Source organism: Chiloscyllium punctatum, chromosome 8, assembly GCF_047496795.1.
Source record: "Chiloscyllium punctatum isolate Juve2018m chromosome 8, sChiPun1.3, whole genome shotgun sequence".
NCBI classification, from domain to species: Eukaryota; Metazoa; Chordata; class Chondrichthyes; order Orectolobiformes; family Hemiscylliidae; genus Chiloscyllium; species Chiloscyllium punctatum.
The window spans coordinates 55,028,683-55,055,555 of record NC_092746.1 but is presented as its reverse complement, the minus strand read 5'-3'; the positions used below and the strand labels follow the sequence as shown (position 1 = coordinate 55,055,555).

The window sequence follows — 26,873 nt, the reverse complement described above, 5'->3', positions numbered from 1 at the left end:
TTTAGAATACTGTGTACAGTTCTGGTCGCCACATTACCAAAAGGACGTGGACGCTTTGGAGAGGGTGCAGAGAAGGTTTATGAGGATGTTGCCTGGTATGGAAGGTGCCAGCTATGAAGACAAGTTGAATAGGTTAGGATTGTTTTCATTAGTAAAAAAGGAGATTGAGGGGGGACTTGATTGAGGTCTACAAAATCATGAAGGGTACAGACAGGGTAGATAGAGATAATCTTTTTCCCCGGGTGAAGGATTCAATAACGAGCGGTCACACTTTCAAGGTGAGAGGTGGAAAGGTTAAGGAGGATTAATGCAGCAAGTACTTTACACAGAGGGTGGTAGGTGCCTGGAACGTGTTGCCAGCCGAGGTAGTAGAGCCAGGCACAGTAGATTCATTCAAGATGCATCTGGACAGATGCATGAGGAGGTGGGGAGCAGAGATGCCTAGGAATTGGGCAACAGGTTTGGGTGGTGGATTTTGATCAGCTCAGGCTTGGAGGGCCAAAGGGCCTGTTCCTGGGCTGTAAATTTTCTTTGTTCTCTTTGTTCTAATATATGCAAAGAATAGTCTTTACAGCGCAACTTCTATTCGAACATCCGTAACTGATAATTAACTACAATGGTGACAATTGTCTTATTGAATGTGGATAATCCTTTGCTATTGAGTTACTTAAGAACTGAAATCCAAGTATGAGTTGGCAATATTATTAAAATAGAACCTGCAACTATTTTAAGTTGCAGAAACAAACTGGTATGCTTGATGATGGCATTCTTGGTATGTTCACTCCACAACAGTCAATTAACTTTATGCTAAACAATGTACTGAAAAATAATCTAAGTTGCAGGTCAGAAATATTTGAATTTGGAAATAATGTTTGAAAGTTTAGCTTCAAAACAAGCTTTAAAAATGGTTTAGCTTCTTGTGTTTTACTTCTCACAGCCAGAATTTCCACAGTTACCACCCAGATCAGACACTCCCAACTTTACACCCATTGAAATCTTTCACTTAAATGAGGGCTCACATTACATTTATATATGGGCTGAGGTTACTGCCGGTCACGAGAAACTGGTTTCAATACACAGATGAAACTTAACACTTATCCTCATTATCGCCATTTCAGCTTGAACTCTACAGATTAGTACCAGCAGATGCCAGGTGGAACAGGGGCAGTAAAATCAGCCAACATAGTTATGTCTCCTGAAGCTGTGAGGATTATACTGGTTGCAAGTTAAAACTGCTCACCTGAGTAGATGGCATGGATATTCAGCCAATGTTATCCCTCCTTTGTAATATGTGCAGGAGAGAACCTGGTAACGTGACTATTCAAATAACATTACTAGTTCTGCAACAGCCTGCTGATAGAAGTTTGGTGTTGTGGTTCTGTTCGCCGAGCTGGGAATTTGTCTTGCAAACGTTTCGTCCCCTGTCTAGGTGACATCCTCAGTGCTTAGGAGCCTCCTGTGAAGCGCTTCTGTGCTGTTTCTTCCGGCATTTATAGTGGCCTGTCTCTGCCGCTTCCGGTTGTCAGTTCGAGCTGTCCACTGTAGTGGCCGGTATATTGGGTCCAGGTCGATGTGTTTGTTGATAGAGTCTGTGGATGAGTGCCATGCCTCTAGGAATTCCCTGGCTGTTCTCTGTTTGGCTTGCCCTATAATGGTAGTGTTGTCCCAGTCGAATTCATTTTGCTTGTCGTCTGTGTGTTTGGCTACTAAGGATAGCTGGTCTTATGAAGTTTGGTCTTATGAAACATTCTCTTTAGATACAGCGTTTCCACACTGTAATGTAATCTAATCTAATAAATTCATGAAGCTCATTCTTGGGCTTTATACAAACAATGGCCTCCTGCAAGTAGTCTTCTTGATCATCTGTTGCAGGTTGCTAAGACTGCTACTTTTTAATCCAGTTGTTTTATTTTCTTTTTTAATCTTGTACCTTAAAGATTGGTAGAAGCAGGCTCAATCTCAACATTTCAGTAATACTTAGATGAACACTTGAAATACCATACCATACAAAACCATGGGTCAAGCACTAGAAAGTACTATTATTGTAGATAGGTGCTTGATGAACATCAAGGACATGATGGGCCGAAGGTCCTCTTTCCATGCTGTAAAATTATCACGCAATGTCTATATTACTATCAACTGATCAGCTGCCTCTGTTGCTTCATTTCCTTGCACCATTCTACAGGGGCAAATTTTCTTTCAAATATCCACCCACTCAACACCTCACCCCAGCCCTGAACTTGTATTTTTCTTTAGTCTCTCTCCTTTTGCCTATCATGCATTTACAAGTTCATTTTGTCCATGAGATACATACCTTCTGCCTCAACCGTCTTCCCCATACATCCATACACCAATGACCATCCATTTACAAGATGTATTTCAATTAATTACGCTATTCGGCTTTAAACAAAATACACTATTCTTACTTACAGTTCAAAAAAAAACAGAAGAAAGAAGAATTGGTATAACTTTAACTATTGGGAAACTTAACAGATTAACATATTATTTAACTACTAAACAGCAACTGTTCCATTATACTAACATCCCATAAACACACCCTCGGCAAAGGCAAAGTCAGTAAAACAGATTATCTCATATGCGATTTGGGCAGCAGTGAGAAAACCTAAGCTATTAGATATAGCAGAGAGAAACAGTGAAAGCTTCCACATTCAGCATCAAAACCCCCAACAAGACTGAATGCTAACTAAAACCCTGGCTGTGTGAGAACTTGACTCCGCCCATTCATGCTGCTTCTATTGTTCCAACTTTAAATAAAAAGGCTCAAAACTTCACATGCTGTTTACTTTATTAGCTAGGAAAAAACAGCTTGGCATCAGGTCAAAATCTCTCTTTTGAAAGAAAAGGACAAAATACACCTCTTAAAGTCACTATATCACACACCATACTACAAGAAGAGGATCAGAAGAATGACAGCTTATATGGCCACTTAGAACAAACAACATTCAATCAATGATGTGGACCTGGCACAGGAGGGAGTTCAGAGCACAGCAGGTACACCCTTTTGATGCAATGTCCTGATCACTGAGACAGTGTGGCACATTCACCAAGTTGCTGCACAAGCTGAGGCCACAGCTGAATGAATGATGAAAATACCATCCCTCATTATCAGGGTGCAACATGTGAGCTCAGCTCTCTTCTGCAAGGTATGCCACTAATGACGCTTCCATTAAAGATCTAAGAAACTCCTCTGTTTCTTATGTTTCCCACATAGGCAATTTCCACCAAGAGTCCTCCACCCTGTCATTGATAAGATGTTGGCACTGTGGCTGTCTGCCTGAGAAGATAAATGCAGAGGACCAGTGCTGATGGCAAACCCACAGCAGCAGCAGGACGGCATGGAGGTTGAGAAGAACTCAACTCAGGGAGAGATCGCAGCCACAGGACCCCTTAGCAGATGTGGGTCTGCAGGAAGGCCAAACATTTCAACCCCATCTCTAGTTTTTGGGGGATGAATGAGGCATAATATCAACTCACATCCATATGTCCCAGGACACTGTGTGGGAACTATGTCAAATGTTATGGCTGGACCTGAGGCCCGCAGGAGTGGGAGGCCATCCTCTCCCTGAGGCTCTGAAGGTGCCTCTTGCTCTGATATTCAATGCTGCTAGCTCTTTCCAGGGAGCAATGGACGACCTCTCAGTCGGGCCCTCACAAATGTACCAGGACAGTGTCTGCTGCCATCTGAGCAAAGTCACACCAGTTCATTTTCTTTCCTGATGAGAAGTTCAGTGCTGCAGCCTAGGCAGAAGGATTCAGAGTATAGCTGGCTCTCCCTAGATGTAGGATGATATGAACTGCACACTTGGTACTGAGAGGGCCGTGTTACAACATTGCAGAATTCAGCAGCAGGAAGGTGTTCCATTCAGTTAATAGACACGTGATTTGCCATCACTATAACATTTCCTTAAGGAAATGCCCATTACCTGGCAAATGCCACAACTCCTATGTCTTGGATCACTCCCATATAGCTGGTTTGTCTGAAGATCCAGCTACCTTACAATTTTGATTACTGGAGTACAAGGGATAACCACTGTGACCATGGCTCATGACAGGGTAGAGTAAAGATACAATGCTGCTCATTCCTAGATCTGGACCATCGTGGAACAGATGATAGGCCTCCTAAGATGCAGTTCCACTGATCTGACTCAACAGAGTGTGTAGCATCATCCTGCCACAAATGGAGCAGGCAACGAGGTGCTAAGGAACTGGGGAAATGGGAGCAATTCCCCAAGAGGAAGGTGAGGACATTGTGAAGGAGAAAACTTTCCTTGTGCAGGACAGAGCTTAGCTGCATTGGACACTACAAGTCAGACAGGAATGCACACTGAGGCATAAGATTCACTCAATATTGTTCTTTCAACGTGAAGGAAATGTTTTTAATCGTTGACTCATGCCAAAATGAGATGTGCCAGCATAGTTGTTTTGTAACCAAGCTAAACATAATAAATAACACAGATTTGAATAAATGAAATCAATGTGAGTGAAATATTTATGCGTGAAATTTAATTTTGAAAAACATATTACCTTTGTGCTTTCAGGTGTTATATCAATGGGCAATAGAATTAGGGAGGAATGTTTTTGTTGAAATAGAGAGCCTCCCTGTTTTACCAGGAGTCTGTTTATACTCAGCTGTGCCTGCTGCATTGTCAACTGAGGGTAGGTCAGCAACCATCACTGAGTGATATCTCGTGTATGCACCAGATCTGTAAATTCTAACTGCAACCAGGTGGGAAGAATGAAAAGCACAAGAATGAAAGTTGTGCACACTTGCAGTTAACCTCTAGAAACAGCAAACTGTCAACAAAATCCCCCCTTTTCTGAGTTACGTCATCAAAAAAGGCCATCTATCTTCTCTCTAGAGCATTATCTGACTTTGATCTTGTCTGTTGCTAACACCCTCACCCATGCCCTTTTTAGCTGTACATTTGACTGCAGTGCTCTAATTAACTCATGGCCATCCTCTTACTTCTAGCCTTCACAATGACATCCAAAACGTTGGCCCCCAAGCCTTTGTTCACACAAGTTCCATTCACCCATCAAGCTCACTGATCTGCATAGGTAAACAGTTAAACAAAGCCTTGGATTTTAAAATTCTCACTTTTGTTTTCGAGTGTCCACATGGCCATGCCTGTCACCATCCTTATAATCTCTGCCAGCCCCACAACCCGCTAAGAAATCTATTTTTATTTAATTTTGGCTTCTTGAGCATTCCACTTGTAATTACTGCACCATTGGTGGTCATACTTTTCACTGCCTGGGTTCTAGAATTTTCAGACACATGCTTTTGGCTCTTTTACCCCTTAATCCTCCTTAATTTAGTTCCTTAAATTAGCTTTTTGACCATGTTTCCTTTTCCTTTCTGCCCAGTTAACACCTTTGTGATTCACTTTATTGTGGATTTACAAAATGGTAAGGAAGCAGATCAGGATTTTTATTTTTTTACTTTTTTTAACAATGCTATACAATACAAACTGTTCTTGATTGTGTGAGCAGCTACCTGAGGCTGACTGAACATCCTCTTCCACCCACTTCCTAATCATTTCATCAGCTCCCAATCCCGCCCCCCCATCCGCCCCCAATGCCACACTTCCGTCCATTCCCGCCCCTCCCGTCTGACCTCCCGCCCCATCAGCCCCCCCTCCCTACACCCCCCCAGGGCAGCCAGACTGTACCCTAACAGTAAGAATGCTGCTGCCTTTCTGGGGTAAGTCTCCAAATAGCACACACACAACATTTTGACAGATTCCACCTCTGCCCTATACAGGACAATGTTACAGAGATTATCTGGGGAAAGGGGGTTTAGGGTGAACACCCGTGTAGGACTCCAGGGAAAATGTGGGGGGAGAGAGGGCAGGAGGTCAGTCATTTAGCGACCACCTGGACTGTCTAAGACTGTTCCAGGCAGCATTTCAGTGAGCCGAATTTGTTTTTAATTATTGTACCTGTAAACAAAAGACGCGATCAGGGTTGAAACAGTTCTTTGACCTAATGTTTTTAGATCCCCTTCGGATAATTTGATATTCAGATAATTAATATTCGGATAATCAAGGTTCCTCTGTACACTGAATGGTCAGGTCCTAGGGAGTGTTGCTGAACAAAGAGACCTTGGAGTGCAGGTTCACAGACCCTTGAAAGTGGAGTCTCAGGTAGATAGGATAGTGAAGGCGGCATTTGGTATGCTTTCCTTTATTTGGCAGAGTCTTGAGTACAGGAGTTGGGAGGTCATGTTGCGGCTGTACAGAACATTGGTTCGGCCACTTTTGGAATATTGCATGCAATTCTGGTCTCCTTCCTATAGGAAAGATGTTGTGAAACTTGAAAGGGTTCAGAAAAGATTTATGTTGCCAGGGTTGGAAGATCTGAGCTATAGGGAGAGGCTGAATCGGCTCGGGCTGTTTTCCCTACAGCGTTGGGGCAACCTTTTCACACAGAGGGTGGTGTGTGTGTGGAATGAGCTGCCAGAGGAAGTAGTGGAGGCCAGTACAATTGCAACATTTAAAAGGCATCTGGAATGGTTTATGAACAGGAAGGGTTTGGAGGGATTTGGACCAGGTGCTGGCAGGTAAGACTAGATAAGGTTGGGATATCTGGTCAGCATGGAAGAGTTGGACCGAAGGGTCTGTTTCCTTGCTGTACATCTCGATGACTCTTTGACTTTATGTGAGGTTCCCAAATCCTGCCTTTCCTGCCCTTCATTTTCAAAGGAACATGACTGTCCTACACTCTAATCAATTGATCCTTAAAAGATCCTAAATATCAGATATGGATTTACCCTCAAACAGCTGCTCACAATCCACATTTTCCTATTGACTAATTTGGTTCTAGTTGGTCTTCCCTCAATTTAACATCTTCAGCTGAGGTCCATTCTTGTCCTTATCCGTAAGTACACAAAAATCTACAGAATTATGGTCACTATTCCCAAAATGCTCCCTCACCGAAACTTTGATCACCTGGCTGGAATCATTTCCCAATACCAGGGCTAGTCTGGCCCCCTCCCTCATTGAATCATCCACATACTGTTTCAAAAATCCTCATATACACACTTGACAAATTGCTCCCCATCTAAAACCGTGGGCGGCACGGTGGCACAGTGGTTAGCACTGCTGCCTCACAGCGCCTGAGACCCGGGTTCAATTCCCGCCTCAGGCGACTGACTGTGTGGAGTTTGCACGTTCTCCCCTGCGTGGGTTTCCTCCCACAGTCCAAAGATGTGCAGGCCAGGTGAATTGGCCATGCTAAATTGCCCATAGTGTTAGGTAAGGGGTAAATGTAGATGTAGGGGTATGGGTGGGTTATGCTTCGGCGGGGCGGTGTGGACTTGTTGGGCCGAAGGGCCTGTTTCCACACTGTAAGTAATCTAATCTAAAACCCTAACACTATTGCCTAACAACGCTGCTATTTTCACATCTTTCCAGAATCTGACTACATATCTCTTCCCCTGTCTCCCGCTGGTAGCTGGGAGTTCTGTACGAATTATGGTTGTATCCTTCCTGTTCCTGAGCTCTACCTGATATTGTGTGATTTTTTAACATAATGACTCACTGCAAAATCCTTTCAGGGTATCCTCTGCCAATACAGCTGTGATATACTCCTTGACCTCTAATGCAATTCCCCTACCTCTTTTGCTTCCTCCTTTGCCTTGTCTAAAACACTGACATCCTGGAAAGTTTAACTGCCAGCCATGTCCCTCTTTCAACCATGTGTCTGTGATAGCAGAACATCATAGTTGCATGCATTAATCCAGGATCCACGTTCATCTGTCTTATTTGTTATACTTCTTGCATTGAAGCAAATACAGTCCAAACCATTAGTTCCACTCAGCTCAGCAACCTTTCTCTGACTGGTCTTCCTTTTAGCTATTGTTGCCTTAGTTTCAAGCTCTTCCCTAGTCTCTATACTTACTGGCTTGCTGCTCCAGTTCCCATCCCCTACCACAAATTATTGATGAAAACCTCAAACTTCCTATCAGTGAGCAGTAATCTGTAATCTCAAATGTCTTAATTCAGTGAATAGTTTGTTTTGCCTTGATTTCTGGAATATCTCCTCAGCATTATGATTCAGCTTTTTCAGTTCCTATTCATAGAATCCCTACAGTGTGGAAACAGGTCTTTCGGCCCAACAAGCCCACACCAACCTTCCAAAGAGTAGCCCACCCAGACCCATCCCCCTACCCTATTACTCAACATTTACCCCAGACTAATGCACCTAACCTACACATCCCTGAACACTACTGGCAAATTAGCATGGCTAACTCACCTAACCAGCACATCTTTGGATTATGGAAGGAAATCTATGCCAACATAGGGAGAATATGCAAATTCCACACAGATAGTTGACAGAAGCTGGAATCGAACCCAGTTCGCTGGTGCTGAGAGGTAGCAGTGCTAACCACTGAGCCACTGAGCCTGTTGCTTTTGCTATTTTGAACTCAGAATATTGTCTTGATTTCTTAGGAACATCTTGATTTTTAATACTAATTATCCATTATGTCTTTCTGCCATGACCTCATTGTTTTTCACATTGGTGCTGCACAGTAAGTTATTGATATATAGATGATTAGATCAGACCAGATCAAAAGTAAGATTTATGAAAATGACCTAGAAGAGCAGATCCAATAAAGTTTTATACAGTATCAACACAATTCACAATTTCACTTCGATGTGTGAGTTTTGTGAAATGAAGGCGATCAGCATTCACCTGGTTTCGTTTCTTTGCATTCTGACATTTCAGGAAAGATAAGAAAAGAGCCACCTGAAACTCACACAAAGCTACGCTACACAGGGTGTGGTGTATGGCATGCAACTAGTTCGGAAAAATGCACAGCTAAACAAGAAAAGCAGGCTTTTCTCCCACTCTCAGTTGTCAGTGTGTTGACATCCTGACTTTGATTGAAAATTGGCTCACCTTCTCTGTGAACTGAAGCTACCATCCCCCACTTCCCCTTCTCCTTTTCACCATCCATCCGATGCAAAATGATACTGTGCTGATATGGCCTTTCGCACCAAATTACAACACGGTTTCTCACCTTACTGATCTTGTACCTTGCCCTCCTTTAGGGATCTTGTTTCACCTGTCTCAAATGTGAATCATAGAATAATAAAGGAGACATTCAGCCACTGCTCCACAATTGCTCTTTCAGGCCAGAATTTATCAATCCTGTGAGAGCAGGCATTGAGGTGGGATGGAGAGGAAATTCACAAAACTCGCCATGCTTGATGTTTTCTTGCCACATGGTAATCTTGCTAGAAGTTTGGCTTACCCAGTAAAGGCTAATTAATGTAACCAATCTTTAAAGTTATTTGACTATTTGAATGGGAATATCACCAGGATCTTCCCATTGCAGAGTCACCCTCCTTAACAGAAGGCCAGGCATGGAGCTTCCTGACATCTGGAGTTAGGGAGATATTCTATATTCGCCAGCCTTAGCTGAGACCCATCCATGAACAGGCCACCATGCAGCCTCCAACAATTGTGTGGTGAGGTCAACCTTCCAGAAGGTGGCCTGGTAGCTGTGACCTTGTGTTTATTTCATTACAAGGATTATCACTAAAGGGCAGAGACGCCATCCTGCACTCACCACTGGCATTACTAGATTACTATCCAGTTCCCTTTAAAAGGTTACTACTCAATCTTTATTCACTACCCTCTCAAGCTGTACATTCCCAACTCTAGTCACTTGTTTTGTAAACAACATTATTCTTGTTACCTTGCATACTTTTTTCAATCACCAAAATTTGTTTCCAATGTTTAAAGACTGTTTAGCAATCAAAATGTTTCTCCTTGTTGACTACCTACATCCTTTGTGATCTTAAACACTTCTATTAAAAGTCATGAGCTATCAGATGAAATGGGTGCAACCATTTGCAAGATGCCACCAAGGTCCACGGCTGATTCTTGGAAGAAGTCAGGGTACAAAGTTCAAAGTCACAATGACTTTGATGGCCATAGGCAATGCATGGTAACTAGTAGTGTGAAGTATTGGGATGAACGATGATTGTAAAACTTGGGAACAGAAATAGGTTATTCAGCCAATTGAGTTTGCTTTGCCATTCAATGAGATCATGTCTGATCTAATAATTGTCAACTCCATTTCCCTACATTTTCCCCGCATCTCCAATTGCCTTAGTCATTAAAAAATGTTAGCCTTGAATTCCACAGATTAACTACCCTTTGAGAGAAGAAATTCCTCCTTATCTGTCTTAAATGTGTGATCCCTTATTCTGAGATTATGTCCCATTGATCCTAGACTTCCCTACAAGAGGAAACAACCATTCTGCCTCTCCCTTCTCAAGTCACCCAAGAATCTATGTTTCAATAAGGTTGCCTCACATTTTTCTAAACTCCAACAAGCACATGACCAACCTACTCAATCGCTTTCCATAAGGAGTCCCTCCATACCTGGTATCAGCCTAGTGAACCTTCATTGGACTGTCTCCAATGCCAGTATATCTTACTTAGATAATGGGCTCTCTTAAAATTGTTGACAGTATTCTAGCTGTGTGATCAGTCCCTTGCATAGTCTTAGCAAGACCTCCCTACATTTATACTCCATTCCCTTTGAATGAGTGGCCAACATCTCGCTTGCCTTCCCAATTACCACAGAACTTTGATGCTAGATTCTTGTGATTCCGCCAAAATTCTGAAACATGGCAGGGATACACACCTGGCTCAGCTGTTATCATGACCATATTTGAGAATGAAGACAAGTCCGTTTATGATAACTACAGAAGGTAGTTAGTTCCTCATCAGGAAGATCATTGCCAGAATCCTCCTCACTCCTCTGCAGCCAGTGTCCATTAAGCTCCTCTCTGAGTCAGTGTGTTTTTTTTTGCCCATTGAGAGGTACTATGGACATCGTCTTCTATGTGTGGCAAATCCAAGAAAAAGGTAAGGAATTGCACCAACCACTGTGCATAGCTCATGAAAGACTTTGACTCTATCATACTGCAAGGTTATGAATATCCTCCTCAAATTTGGTTCGCCTCAGAAATGAGTCACTACCCCCTGCCAGGATGATGTGCAAGCAGTTATGAAGTTGCCATAAATCCCAGAGAAGAATGGGGTCAAACGAAGCTCTGTCATTCCTCGTCTTCATTTGTTACACTACAGTACAGCACCGGTTATCATCAAAATACCTAGAGGCATGGAATTACCTAATGGAAATATTCAGCTGACATTGGCTTTCATCCAAAACCAAAATGTATTACAACCTTGGTCAATGAGCTTCATTATACAGGCATCTGCACTGACTCAGAAAGTGCGTGACTTGGCAGGTCACTGTTAATTCCTTCTCTAAAGGACCTGAGAAAATGGGGCTTCCCATAAATACCCAGAAAACCAAGATCTCCTTCCAAATGTCACAGTACAAATCTAACCTCCATCAATTAAGATCAACATTGAGACCCTGGAAAACATGAACTATTTTCTGTATCTTGAGAGGCAAGGTAATCAGTGATCAGGGCATAAATCCCTCTAACTATGTGCTGCACAATCACAGTTTGCAGAGGTTTAGTCCTCAGTCATCTCCAGATGTACCTTCAGTGTTATAACCTAAGCTGAGTGGACAGCTTCTGAGTCTTTCATGATACTCAGCCCTCTCCCTTGTCCTCTTGGTGTCCCTGGCTCCACTCTTCCTGCAAGAAAGTATTGTTCCTTATTCCACTGGCCAAAAAAAATCTAAGAGTCATATCTCCAGCTGCATTTCCTGTATTCAGACAGCTCCTAGTATACTTGAAGCCTTTCTCCTTGCTCAAGTGCCACAGCATTCCAAGAGATCCCCGGTACTGCTTAAGAGTTTGCTGCCCACTCTCCCCATCAGCATGATAATGATTTCCCAAGGCTGAGTCATCCTCTACACCAATTAGATGGTTTTTTTTTGTGTGGGGCTTAACTAATTCACTGCCTAGCTCCCAACTGTTAGTTCACTTCCATTCAGCTGGGCCTCCCCAGACAGCTCATTTGCCCACAAAAAAAACTCAGAAAAATCCCCCTTGAGGATTAATTTACCATTAATAAATTCACACTGGCTCTCCAGCAACCTCAGAATCTCAATCTACTCAATTTTAAGAACTGTCAAATTCTCTAAAACTCATTCTTTATTTTAACTCATCCAGTATCCCAAGAATTGCCTCATTTACTTCAGGAAAGCCCTTGTTGATGCAAATTATTCATTTAGGATCTGTCATGCCTCTTGCTTTGACAAATAGGTGCTCATTTCAGTTCCTAAAGAGCTCACAAATCTTTTGACAAACCTTTAATCGTAGTAAAATTATTCTATTTCTAGTATGCCTTTCCCTTAAAGTGCCTGGTTTTATAAACATCAGGACTTTTTTTTTCTGCAAGACACCCCTCCTTTCCTGCATTAAGTGACTTCTCATCCTTGAAGATTTTCATCTTCAGTTCTGAATTCTTGTGTTTGAGAAATTTGTCCCAACCTACATATATTCACAGGTACTTCTTCTGCATTCCCATTTCCTGTCATCTCTCTACTTCATAATCATTAACAAGATCATCTTCAATCATTTCCTCATATCCCTCAGCAATCATATTTCCCTGATATCTTCACATCTTATTTCTTTCTGTAATAAAGGTGTTACAAACTTCAAACTCACAACCATATAAATTTTGACCCTTCATTCACCATTATACTCTTACACCTATTGGTCTGCTACCTTCACCTTTGACACTATTTATTGGCAAAATCGTAATTCTCTGCCCTCTTGGACCTCCTAATATGATCCCCCTTGGATCTCCTTTATTGCCTCAAATAGAAGAGTGACAGACTTAAGAGTCTCTAATGCACAACTGGGTTAGCTTTCCATCACAAATTAGGCTGGACTATAAATATTACCCAGATTTAGTCTATTCTGCCTATAAATTCACTACTGCAGGATCTGTCAGAACACCAAAGCCATCCTTCACTATCTTTTTGCACTACCTTATTGTCTCATTCCCCAAACCTCTAAGCTCAGATCCAACAACTAATTCAGGAGTGATCATGGATTTCTTTGTTACTAAGAATATGATGGTCCATGTCTTTACTGCTTCTACCAGTTTTCCTTACTCACCATACCAAACCCCCAATATCAAGTTTCTGACTGGGGTGGTGTTGACGCCTTCTCTCTAACTCCAGCTTGTGCCATTCAATGAGATCTTGGCTGATCAATGGCCTAATCCATATACCTGCCATTAGTCCACATTAACAAAAAAATTATCAATCTCAGATTTAAAATTAACAACTGACTTAATAAGAATTTCCATTTGTAGAAGAGTTCCAAACATCTATGACCCTTTTAGTATAGTACTGCTTCCTAACATCCTTTCTGAATGGTCTGGCCCTAATTTTAGACTATGCTATCTAGTTGTAGAACGTCCAGCCAGTGGAAATAGCTTCTCTTTATCTACTTTATCCTTTCCTGTTAATATATTGAAGACATTGACCTTTTACAGTTCCTTGGTGCGGAGTTAAGCTGAAGATGATAAAGATTCACTAACTGTACTTGAGCAATATTTTTGGTAGGATATTGATTTCAATGTTCTTCCAATACCAAAAAGAACAAAGTAGAGAAGTTCCCTGTTAATTCTTTATTCTGTACTACCATTTACATTTCAAATCACTGTTGAATGGTCAACGCTGGCTATCAGAATTGGCTCTAATCCTTTACAAAAACAAATAAAGTGCTGAACTGTAATTATTGCTTAGGATTGCACACGAAGTTGAATTCCATTGAGGAGTTACTAAAGGTCTGCCAGAATCCATGGGACTTCATAACATGAGTGATCATTTTCAGCAGTGAGGGCAGAGCATTTGAGGGGAGAAATACTATTTGAACTTTAATGATTGCTGACATTATTAACCCCTTAACAGAAAACAACGGTTTCTTGCTCTCATTTTGAACAGTACTTCGATTTCTTTTCTGTGATATTGCATGCATTCCAGCTAATGGTCACAGGAGGCTGCTTGACTATTAGTTCTCTAGATACATCAGCATAAATACAACTAAAGCAAAAAATTTCAATAATTTGGCCAATTTGATACATGACTGAACAATACTGTTATCTGAAGTATTGTTGAGCAAAACAACAAACACACACAAAGCTTACAATCACTTAAAGTTTGATTTACACTTAGTTTTATGCTTCTTCATTAATGCCACTAAGTTCTTGGAGAAAAACTATAAAATGTTTTTAGTTTCAAGCAAATAATTAGTTTCTTTTGTTAAAGATTTATAACTAGAAATATCATTACCTTCTTACATCCATCAATGAGTCAATCATCACAGTAGTGCCCTTGGTTAAAAAATCCTTATTCTTCAGAGTTTCCAGACGTTCAGGTAGTTTGAAAAGAATATCCCAAGTGTATGTTTCATTGTGAATTTGTTCTATTACATTAATGGCTTTCTCGGTTTCATTCAGATCCATCTAAAAAATATATTGTAACCAAATTCAGTTTGTCTTAAAATCAGAAGCTTCCTTGAATGATTGTGACATTTTCAAGTTTTGCTTGTACAAACAAGATGAAAGTATAGTCAGTGTAGAGAGAAAGGAGAAATTAAATTTGTAGATTATTGTACTTCAATTTTCACTATTTCAGATCTGTTCTCAACAAATATTGATCAGATAATTGGTTTTTGATGTAGCTGCCCTCTTTAAAAAGAAATATCATTTAACACATTCATTTGGAATGGTAATATTAGTAATGATGTAAAGTTTGCACAATAGAATTTTATGTCTTCCCAACAAACAACTTTTAATGTTTTCTGTGTAGTCTCCTCTGACTTTGCCACCCCACCCTGACCTCAAAGGCTCTCTTCCCATGTCACCCATTGCATGACCCCCCCCAGGGCTGCACCTTCAGGTGCTCTCTTTTCCCATCCCAGTCAGTCGATAAACTCTTCTAATCTCCCAGGGAGACCTCCCTTCCCTACTGTGAGACCCCATAATTACCTGGCCTGGACACCCAGGACTTAGAATCTGGGAAGAGCTTGCAGGCCAAGTCCTGGTTACTGCTGCCACTGTCCCTGCTGGGACTATAGAACTGACAACAAATTAGATTGGCCAGTAAATCTAAATGCTGAGTCAACACTATTAATTGGCTGGGAGACAGCCAGCCCAGCCACATGGACTGCAGCAGTTCAAGACAGCTCATCCCCAGCTTCTCAATGGCAATAAATGATGGTCCAGCAAGAGATATCCAGATCCAATGAATGAATTTATTAAAAGTATCAATGTATCCATCTGAAAAATCTTGTCCAGTATTTCTTCACTTTAAATTGACTGAAGACTGGTTGTGAAGCATATGAAACAGGATCAAATCCGAGCATTTACTGTATAAATCAAAGACAATGCAACCTGGATAATTTCAAACACTCTTCACCTCTATTGGATAACAGACAGTTTATGTTTTACATAGCTAATTATTCCTACTTTCCTTTGAAATTTTTCCAATCATGCTGTAAACAAAACAAGTTGATGTTGACAATTTTAAAAGACAGTCTTTCAGAGGAGTTCTCATTGATTTGGAAAAAAAATCTCTTAACAAATACACAATTATCCACTTAGCTGAAATAATACACATTGCATTTATATTTGTCATAAACAGCATGTTAATTCAGAACTCAGATAGATAGTTAGTAAATGTTGCAAGATATTGAGAAATGAAATGCAAACATTGCGTTTGGCTTAATTATATTAAGAATTTGACCAATTAATCAACAGCTACCTTTTAGGAATATTATTAAGTTTATTATAAAATATCATTAATTAATCATAGTGCTGAATATTTAACAAAGTCAACTCATGCTTCCACTTAGCTAAAGCTCGTTACAGTTAGAGTCATACAACATGGAAACAGACCCTTCGGTCCAATCAGTCTATGTCAATCATGTTCGCAAATTAAACAGGTCCTGCCTGCCGAAATTTGTTGCAAATCCCTCCAATTTTTTCCTTTCATGAACATACCCAAATGCCTTTTATACGTTGCAACTTTACCTGCATCCGTTATTTTCTCTGGCAGTTCATTTCACACATGAATCACTCTCTGTGTTAAAAAGTTTCTCTTCTTATCCCTTTCAAAACTTTATCTTCTCACCTTAAAAATATGCCCCCTACTTTTGAGCTCCCCCATCCTAGGGAAAACGCCCTTGGCTATTCACCTTATCTATGCCCCTCATGATTTTATAAACCTCAATAAGATCGCCTACCGACCTCATACACTACAGTGAAAAAAGTCCCAGCCTATCCAGCCTCTCCCTATAAACAAACCCTCCATTCCTGGCAGCATCCTGGTGAATCTTTTCTGAATGCTCTCCAGCTTAGTAATGTCCTTCCTGTAAAAGGTGACCAGAATTGCACACAGTCCTCCAGAAGAGGCCTCACCAACATCCTGTACAACCTCAACATGACGTCCCAACTCCTATACTCAAAAGTCTGAGCAATACAAACAAGCATACTAAACATCTTCATAACCACCCTGTTGACCTGTGACACAAATTTCAAAGAATTATATACCTGAACCCCAAGGTCTCTGTTCTACATCACTCCACAGGGCCTTCCATTAATTGTATAAGTCCTGCACTTGTTTGTTTTACCGGTCATAAAACTAGAACTAATTATATCATTATTATTTAACTCTACAACTGAATAAGGGCAGAGTCCTTTTTAATTCATTCTTGTACATTTGTTTCTATGTTTGTCTGGAAACAATATTTCTTCAACAGAAATGGAATGGATTTCAATAAACTCGTTACACTAGTAGGGTATGATCCAAGAAAGATCTCACTAGATTATGGTGAAGGTACAGACCTGGATATAGAACCAAGATTCTTTTTAATATTGAGGCCACTTGTGTACAGTTCTGGTCATCCTTCTATAGGAAAGACATTGTTAAACTTGAGAGGGTGCATAATAGATTTACAAGAATGTTGCTAGGACAGAAGGGTGAATAGGTTTGGACTATTTTTCCTGGACTATCAGAGGTTGAGGGGAGATCTTTTAGGGGTTTATAAAATCATGAAGGGCAAAGAGCGAGTGAATAGACAAGGTATTTTTCCTACAGTGGAGGAGTCCAAAGCTAGAGGGCAAAGACTTAAGGTGAGAGGGCAAAGATTTAAAAAAGGACCTGAGGGGTAACTTTTTCACTCAGATGGTGGAGTGTGTATTGACCAAGCTGCCAGAGGAAGAGATGGACGCAGATACAATTATAACATTTAATAGGCATCTGGATAGGTAAATAAATAGGAAATGTTCAGAGGGATATGGATCAAAAGCTGCCAAATGGGACTAGGTCAACTTGATATGTCTGGTCGGTACAGACAAGGTGGACTGAAGGTTCTCTTTCTGTTCTGTATGACCCTATGACGCTATGACAGAAAGAATGAATTGACATTTCTCTTTAGGATATTGAGAGTTATTTTATTTAAAATGTTTTTGATTGCTTTAGAATATTATTGATTGTTTCAGTTGCTGTGGTGGAATTTGTCACAGCTGTCAAAATGAGCAGAGTTTTCTGAGCTGGTTTATAACGTTAATTGGCTGGAAGCCCCTTAAGTGAGATGGAAACTCTTTGGAAGTTATGCATTGTTTCAAATTTGCAGTTACAGAGATCAATCAGTCATGTTAAAGATTCAACTAAAAGTTGTACTGATCTAATCATTTTGAGCAACACAACATGGCAAAGGTGTTGACTCTACTGATTACCCTCTTCACTTATTAATACTATTTTTTTCATTTTCAGTGCATTTTTCATTTCAATGAACATATATGTTTGAGAATCAATCACCAACATTGCATTTTCTGACACTATTCATGCCCTTACTATCTTAATGGGATAGACAAAATTCTAAAGAAATCTTTTTATATAAATATAATTTTCATTGGTAACCCTACTACTCCCAATCCTATTATTGTTGCTGTTTAAAATTGTATTCTTCCATACTTTTTTCCCTTCTGTCTCTCCTGGAAGTGTTTAGTTTGAAGCTAGAAGCCGGGAGCTCACTCATCAGTAAACATCAATAGAAAGAAGTTCATACATTTCTGTCTATAATCCAGCAATTTTAAGGTCAACCCTGAATCAATCCTCAGCTGCCAACTGAACCAATGAAGAGACCTGTTAATGCTTTATCTTATTCAGTTAAATGTTTTCCCCAGTGGTAGGTTAAGTGGATAGTTTGGCTTAGCAATAATATTCTATTTAGCATATTTTAGTCTTATTGAGGAATGGATACATTGGATAGGATAACATGCATCTTCTCTGAAAGGTTTTTCATGTAATACATTGATTTAATCACTTACCATGGCAAATCCAAGTTCTCCAGAATCATCTGAAGAAGAAAACAGGACATGTCAGGCAGAAGTTTATAATTTAATTGCAAAAAAAACATTTGGGGGAAAGGTTAAGAAAATTTGATTGATTGCATGAGATATGAATATAAATCAACATGGAACTCCATGTCATGCTTTTGTCTTTGTTATTATATAATATTTTAATTTCTTTATTTTACTGTCAGACATGTCTTGGCTCTTTGGAGCTTAAAGAGTGCCTTAACTGACCCCGTATCTGGATAAGGGTTTAATAGATTACACTGGAAAACAGAGAAAAAGTATTTCTTCAGAAATCTTTAACTAGTGCAATTATCTCATGCATTCACAAGATTTTCCTCATCTGCAAAATTAGGAAAGCAACACCAATATTAGAACTTCCTACAAACTATGCCTCTGAAACAATTCATTAAATAATAAATGAAGACATTAAATAAGAGATGCAATATTTACTTAAAGCACAAAGCAAAACAGTAATACAAAAGGGCTTCTACTGCAGGATCACAGCTAAAGATGTGAATACTGTTTCCACACAACAGATAGTGCTTGGGTATTTCCTTCACTTCTGCCTCTTATGTTTAGCAAATGTTGAAATTTAGAAAGTTGATGAATAGAAAATATGTAGTTACCAATTCCTATGCTAAATTCTAGTTTTATCATCAACAATTTCATATGTACTTATCTTTTACAAAAACATTATCATCTGAAGTAGCAAACTGATCTATTTATTGTGAAAGTCCAGATTGACTCTTATTTGAATAATCCAAGCTATTTAAAGAACCAGATAAAAAATTGAAGATTTGAGTCAATTGAGAAGGAAGCTGACAGGGATTTTATGCAAATAAATGAACATAAAATATAGTCTCATTTGAACTACATGACTTGGTGAATTTCTGCCATGCATCTTGTAGGTAGAACATTGCTGCTAGTGGAGGTGGAAGGAATGGATGAATGTGGGTGCAGCGTCAATTAAGTGAACTGCCTTGTCCTGGATGGTGGCAAGTTTCTTGAATGTTGTTGGAGCTACAGTTATCCAGAAAGGTGGACAGTATTCCATCACATTCCTGATTTGTGCCTTGTATATTGTAGATAGGCTTTGGGGAGTCAAGAGGGGAGTTACTTGTATGGTATTTTTAACCTATACCTCCTCTTGTGGCCATTGTACTTATATGATAAATCCAGTTGAGTTTCTGCTCAATGGTAACCACCAGGATATTAATAATGGGGGAATTCAGTGATGGTACACCACTGAATGTCACGGGGCAGTGGTTAAATTGTCTCTGACTGGGGATGGTCATTGTTGGGTGTTTGTGTGGCATGAGTGTTAATTTCCTCTTTCCAGTCCAACACTGGATATTGTCCAGATCTTGTTACATTTGAACAGGGACTGTTTCAGTATATGAGGAGTTTCGAATGATGCTGAACATTGTATGATCATCAGTGAACAATTCCATTTCTGATAGATGATAGAGAGAAGCTCATTGATAAAGGGAGCTGAAGATGGTTGGGCATAAGATATTACCAAGAGGAACTCCTGCAGAGATGTCTTAGAGCTCAGAATACTGACATTCAACAACCACAACCAGCTTCCCATATGGCTCCAACCAGTGGGGAGCTTTCACTAATTCCCATTAGCCTCAGTTTTGCTAGGGCCCCTTAAAGCTACATTCAAATTTGGTTTTAATGTCAGGAACTGTCACTGTCACACCTTTGAAATTCAGCTGTTCACCCATGTTTGAACTAAGAATATTACTGAAAAGAGCTCATATTTTATCGAAGCTTTTTGTCATGCATTCATCAGCACATCTTCAAGAATGCCGGCGTAAAGGGAACAACACTTTATAAGGCAAGAAAGAAAGTGCTAATTGGTTGGTAAATGGTTTCTGATTTGTACAGGCATAACCATATAGATTTTGGCTGCTAGATGCTAATTGACAGTTATCTGCTTGCTTATTTAAGTGTAAATCAGACAATCTAGCTCTCAAGCATTGGCTTTGCGAATGAACCAGAGAATAGTTAATGCCTGTTTTGTTAAGTTGAAACAGGTGCAATTTGTGTACATATCCTTTCTACACAGAAAGGTGTCCCACCAGAGTCGACTTCTTAGCCCTCTTGTGCTGCAGTGACAGTGTTCCTACTTCTGAGCCAGGAGGCCCGGGTTCAAGTCTCACCTGCTCCAGAGATGTGGAATAACTTCCCTGAACAAGTCGATTAGAAAATAAATCACAGAACAATGGCACAGTGGCACTCCCTACCATGGAGCCAGGAGATCTGGGTTCAACTCACATCTGCTCCTGAGGTTTAGATTAGTTTAGATTACCTAATAATATCTCTGAATAGGTTAAGTAGAACATATTTATATAGAACAAGGTTCCAATGATGAACAGTCAGCTTCCAGTGACTGCTAATGCAGCACACTTCAAGCCAAACTGACAATTTTCGATAGTTCAGCAGTTAACTTTCATCCTTTATTTAGTTCTCTATCAATTGGTGTCCACTTGTGAACCACTCAGCACTCTTTCCTCAAAAATATAAAATATCGCTCCCCATTACCTTGCTCCCCATTCTTATAAGTGTCCTGAAAGGAAATGGCTTCAATAAAATCCGTACTTGTTTGGCAATACTCGAATAGAAAGATTTGGAGGGCCCACTGAACTTGTTACCAAATTTAGAAAATGCACTTTCAACATGGAATTCTATTATGTAAAATGTAACCTTTGAATCATCTATTAGCTACTTTCTTAGATGTTAGCCTGCATCAACATTATGGACAATAATGTTTAATGTAAGGAATTCTTTAGCATTTTCATAACATTCTCATATTGCACACCCAAGTGTAAATTTGACTCATTTTGTAGGTGCTAAATGTAAAGTGCAGGCTATTTCCCTCTCTATACGACATGTGGAGGTGGTGAGAAGAGAACATGATTGAGCAGATTGGCAACTAGAAGATACTGTCCCCTTTTGATCACTTCAACATTAAGTTTTTGAGTAGGCCCATTCTCTACTTGCCTCTGAGCTCTAAATTGCCAGCTGTTAATCTGAGATTGACATGAGACTAAAAATGAGATATAGTCATGATGATATAAGAAAAAGGATAGTTTTTGTACAGATGATATGGTCGGGGCAGGGTGGTGGAGTAAATGATAAGTGGAGATACAGCCCAAAAACAGAGATAAACAGTTGGACAGACAAAGAAGTGGATAAAGGTCAAGCTAGTGGAATGACTTGCTGTTAATGGGGACTATTAGTGGCTGACCATGTGTAGTGTGTAGTGGTAGCCCATGCAATGCCAAGACCTGGTGTGTGGTGGTGGGGGAAAGCAAGTTGAGAGTGCGGTGCTGGAACAGCACAGCAGGTCAGGCAGCATTTGAAGAGCAGGAGAATCAATGTTTCAGGCATAAGACTTTCATCAGTAATGCCTCATGCCTGAGGAAGGGCTTATGCCTGAAACATTGATTCTCCTGCTCCGCAAATGCTGCCTGATCTGCTAGGCTTTTCCAGCACCACACTCTCAACTTTATCTCTAGCATCTGTAGTCCTCACTTTCTCCTAGGGGAAAGCATGTGGAATGCTGCTCAAGCCCTGAAATCGCTGAACTTGATATCAAGTCCAGAAGGCTGTAAGGTTCCCAGTGTAAAGTGAGGTGCTGTTCTTCCAACTTACACTGAGTTTCACTGGACCACTGCATCAGAACTTTAAAGAATTAGCTAATAGATTCACCATGAGATCCTGAGCAGAAATTAATGCCCTGTGTTTATCGTTTGTTGAGGCCCCTAACTGAGGAATTAATATTCACCTTACAACAAGGCCAAGAAGCAAATCTGATTATTTCTTAATCACACAAAATAGGAACAGGAGTAGGCCATTCAGGCCCTCAAACCTGCTCTGCCATTCAGTAGGATCATGGGTGATCCAACATTCCCTACATCCACTGTCCTGCATTTTACCTGTAACCCTTGATTCCCCTACTGATTACAAATCTATGTCAGCCTTAAAATTACACAAAAAATCTGCCCCCACAGCTCTCTGTAGCAAGGAGTTCCAAAGGCTCTCAACCCTCAGAGAGAATATATTCCTCCTCATTTCAATCTTAAATCTTAATTCCTCTGCAGTACTCCGTAGTAGTAATGAGACTTTCAAATTATCTTCCATTGTAAGGACAGATGCAAAATATCTGTTTAACTCCTTTGTTATTTTCTTGTTCCCCATAACTATCTTCCCAGATTCATTTACTAAGGGGCCTATGTTCATAAATCCAATCATGGTAGCTTGCAGACTTCCAAAGTGAGATCCCACAGACAGACACAACATTACGAATGGGGATGGGTCTACTGAGTACTGAGCACTAAGCTCTGGCCTTGCTGCTGTCCCAGTTCACCTGTAAACCCACCCCACAAAAACTCATTTCACTATTATACAGCTATGGCCCAATGCACAGCTGCCAGACTATTTTCAGTATCGGCTCACAAGGGTGAAAGGTTTCCACCCAGTGATCCTTTGTACCAAAAAATGATTTCGATGAATTCGCTAACAGTTAATTCGAATGGCTGTCCCAAAGAACTTGACTCGGGGTTCACACCAGTGTCCAGCTGACAGGCAAAATCTGCAGGACCTACATTAAATTTCGCCTACATTAAATTGGTTACTGGGGGATGATCAAACATGGAAGGTTCTACTGAAATCCTCCATGAATTAATTTTCATTTACGTTGTCTTTTTCACTTTGATCTTCAGCTATTTAATGAACTTTGACTTTTCTGCACATGAATTCTCTCCACATTAGAAAATATTGTTTTAATCAGTTCTTGACAGATTTCATAGATAAAAGACTTCTTGGTTTGGAGAGACTCAGACCTGCAACAAATTGGAAATGTTTGGAATCTAAAAGACATTTGAAGATTTTCTGTCACATTGTAGTTTTGAAATATATACTGGACCCTTGCAATTTCTTGCAGTTCTTTCTCTTCTAAGATGAGTGCAACACATCTTCCAAGTCATCCAATCTTTTCCGAAAATGCATTAGCATTTGGTTACTGCCCTCACTTTCAAACATGCTTGGTGCACCATGGTCAGGGCTTTCATTCGCTTGGCCATTTCTGCCATCTTGTTCCATTCACTTCCTTTACTTCCAGAGTGAATCTTTCTAACAGCTTTCCCTAGCCCATCAGTTTCATTGTGCAATAAAAGGTAAAGACTCCAAAACAGAATATTATGAGCCCCTACAAAGCAAAGACTACAAGCATCTGATTACAGCAATTCCACAACACTAATTATACTTGAAATTTTTACAATGTATGAACTGATGTAAAACATTATCACTTGTATCACAATATTACCCAAATTTCCAAATAATTCATTTAAATTGCTTTGTAAAGTAGATGCTTTTTGCAAGGTTTCATTGACTTCCTCTCCAAGATCTTCTAACAATGATAGGATGTCGACCCCACTGTCGTCTGTGGGGCCCAGCAATGACCTGCAACAACACAAATACAGGTTAGATTTTCATTTTGTAAATGGCATGAACCAAACATTAGTAGGTAATATTGAATCTTGCAAGTATATCAGTCTGGGAAAATCTGTGCTCTATTAAAAGGTAGAATACAATGAAAATGCCACAGACCAAATCTGTAAATTATAGAGTCATCTGTGTGTGTTTATGTTCTCTTGCTCAGTGGAGCATCATAGAATCTTCTCTCAATACAGGCACTTCATCTCCATTCTGAAGAAGGGTAACTGGACCTGAAACATTAACTCTGCTTTTTGTCCACAGATGTTGTCTGACCTGATGAAGGATTTTCATCAAGAATTCTTGATGAAGAGCTCATGCTTGAAACATCAATTCTCCTGCTCCTCAGATGCTGCCTGACCTGTTGTGCTTTTCCAGCACCACACTTTTCGACCATATTAAAGGGGCTGAATGGGTTCCTCCCATTTCCACGTTCTCCCGAATCTAAATTAAGATTTGAATTAAGTGACTGTGGCAATGCTGTCATCGGAGAAACATACGTCACCAGACTGGCTGCATCTTACTTTTCTAATTATATTGGATGTTGAGCATGATTTAAATCAGAATCCTGCACAGCAAATTCCCAATTTTGATGGGATATATTTCAATCAGGATTATAGAAATCAAATACTTTGTGGTCCTACTTATTCTTGGTCCTAACTTCAAATAGCATTCATTAAATGTTTGGACCCAACAACACAAAATGCTGTCAAAGAGAATTGTTGGGGAAAATGGTTTAACTGGATAGTAAAATATCAAAAGTCTGAATCCCACTCTAACTCACCTAATTCAAGTTTGAATAGAAACAGGACAAGGGCAGACAACAAACCCAGCCACGGGAGAACAGCTGGAATTAAATATTATGACTTCCACATAATCACCATGTTAAATTCAACCCTGGTCAGCCAAGTTCTCAGGTCTCTGGAGATCCAGCGGTTAAAGGGATGAGGTCTGCTGGATTCACAAGGTGAATTATATGGCAATTATATGCTGGAGTTAGGTTACCTGCTTCACCAACTCATATAATCTGACAGGAGCCTGATCCTTCCCATCTACTTTATATTTTCTAAACTCCTCCAGAATATGAATTGTATGCTAATTAGAAGTTTAATCCCAGTGGGCATTAACTGGGAATGCACTGTTCTCTAAATGATAAGAATAAACTGAAAATGTGGTTGTCAGATCTGAGATGCATGTCTGTAACATATGCCTCTCGGAATAAAGGTTTGCAAGTGAATAACAAACTGTCTCCAGTTTGACCGTTCACTGCCAGGCTATCTGAATTGTAACACACAAAACCTCCAATCCTACACTGACCAATTCAACCTTCCTGTGCTTGAGCTTCTAATCTTTCCTCTGGCTTATAATTTTGTCCTCCAACACAAGCCCTCATATCCTTTTCTCCTTCCAGCAAGCAAGTTGGACAACACCTGAAGAAATCTCATTTTCTAAATTCCTCTACACCTCTGATTTCGTAAAGCCAAATGTGTCTTTAAACAGATTATTTAGTTATAGTGAGTCTTATTTAAGTTTCTTTCTTCTTGGATACACAAAGATATGTTGGAATCTGGTACCTGGAACGGGCCATGTTCTCTGATCTTGTGAACTCCGTGCCATGACACTGAGAGTCAATATCACAAAAAAGGCTCTGAACGAAAGGAAAAAGTCCTCCACTGGGCAAAGTACGAGGCTGCAAAAAACCTAAACGTAAAGGAGGAAATTACGTTAGATTAAGGCATGAAAAGCTTATTTATGCATTAAATCTAATTCAGCAAATGAAATTTCCATAATTTTGAAAAAAATCATATTACTGCTTCATATTTCTATCTGTTTTAATTTTTCTTCTAACACAATCATTTTTATATTTAATCCAAGATAATAAAATAAAAGCATAAAAATATAATAAATGTATTATTTATTTAATATTCATCTACCCTTATCCTTTTTATTATAAGGTCAGAGGAAGATGCTTGGCTGATACAATGAGTAATCATTTTTAATTTGCATCAAGGAAATAAAAGTCACACAGGACATTCAGTTTGATGGTCTCAGTCCTGTTCTCAGTGGATCTAGATCCATGGTGTAAAACTGTGGACAATTAATTAGCAACTTCATGCTTAATTGGATAGCTAACAAGTCAAACAAAAATGCCATGTTCACTGAACAAACTCTTTTGATATAAAACTGAACTTAGATTCTGGAAGCATAGTTGAGGGACTTTCATTGTTACATCATACATGCTTTACTTCCCAGAAATAGTAGATTCTAACAATGTAGAAACTACATTAGTCAGACATGACCTATTCTTCACATTTTATAGTGAAACACAATAGGCAGTAACCAAATTTGCTTCAACTGGAATTCTTCACTCTCTGCTCAGCAGCACTGTCGCCTAAGCAGCAACAGCAACCAAAATGCATTTTCTTTTGATACAGTTTCATGAAACATCCTTTTCAAACTAGTAGCCAAGAATGGTTTACACAATTCCAAGATACGTGTGACAAGCCTGCCTGTATGCTGCTTGGTCATCATCCTCACCCTGTAAGGCAAACAACCTAAAATGCAATTTTTAAATATTGGATGATTTCTGTGGAGGTCTGTCAAGTGCTAGTGGCTCAACCAACTAGTGTTAACCAAGCCAATTTTGGATTGGCTTTAGGACTTCCAGTCGGACCTTCAATATATCTGCAGCAGTACTATCAAATCAGTAACAGAGTCGAAAAGAAATCCTCACCCAATGCCCCATCGTCTTGGTTCACGTATGGACACAAGAGCTGAACCTCAGTGATGGTTCATTTGACCAAGTATGGCATCAAAGAGCTCTCACAAAACTATAGTAAAGGAGAATGGGGGAGAACCCTCTCCTGGTTGGAGTCATATCTAAGACAAAGAAAGATGGTTGAGGTTGTTGAGTATGCTAGAGGTTATTAAGGGGGACAAATCCCCAGGACTGGATGGGATCTATCCCAGGTTGCTGAGGGAGGCAAGAGAGGAAATTGCTGGAGCCCTGACAGATATCTTTGTGG

At 40.0% G+C, this 26,873-nt stretch overlaps 1 protein-coding gene across 1 annotated transcript in view; it reads right to left on the bottom strand.

Annotated features, from left to right (window-relative positions):
• LOC140480574 (ATP-binding cassette sub-family A member 13-like) overlaps nt 1–26,873 on the bottom strand; it is a 282,456-nt gene that overhangs the window by 236,264 nt on the left and 19,319 nt on the right. The window contains exons 3-6 of the mRNA XM_072575601.1: nt 25,422–25,548; nt 23,678–23,814; nt 18,313–18,341; nt 14,270–14,442 (exon numbers count right to left, since the gene is read on the bottom strand). Coding sequence (XP_072431702.1) covers nt 14,270–14,442; nt 18,313–18,341; nt 23,678–23,814; nt 25,422–25,548 — 466 coding nt within the window. The remainder of the gene's footprint in view (nt 1–14,269; nt 14,443–18,312; nt 18,342–23,677; nt 23,815–25,421; nt 25,549–26,873) is intronic.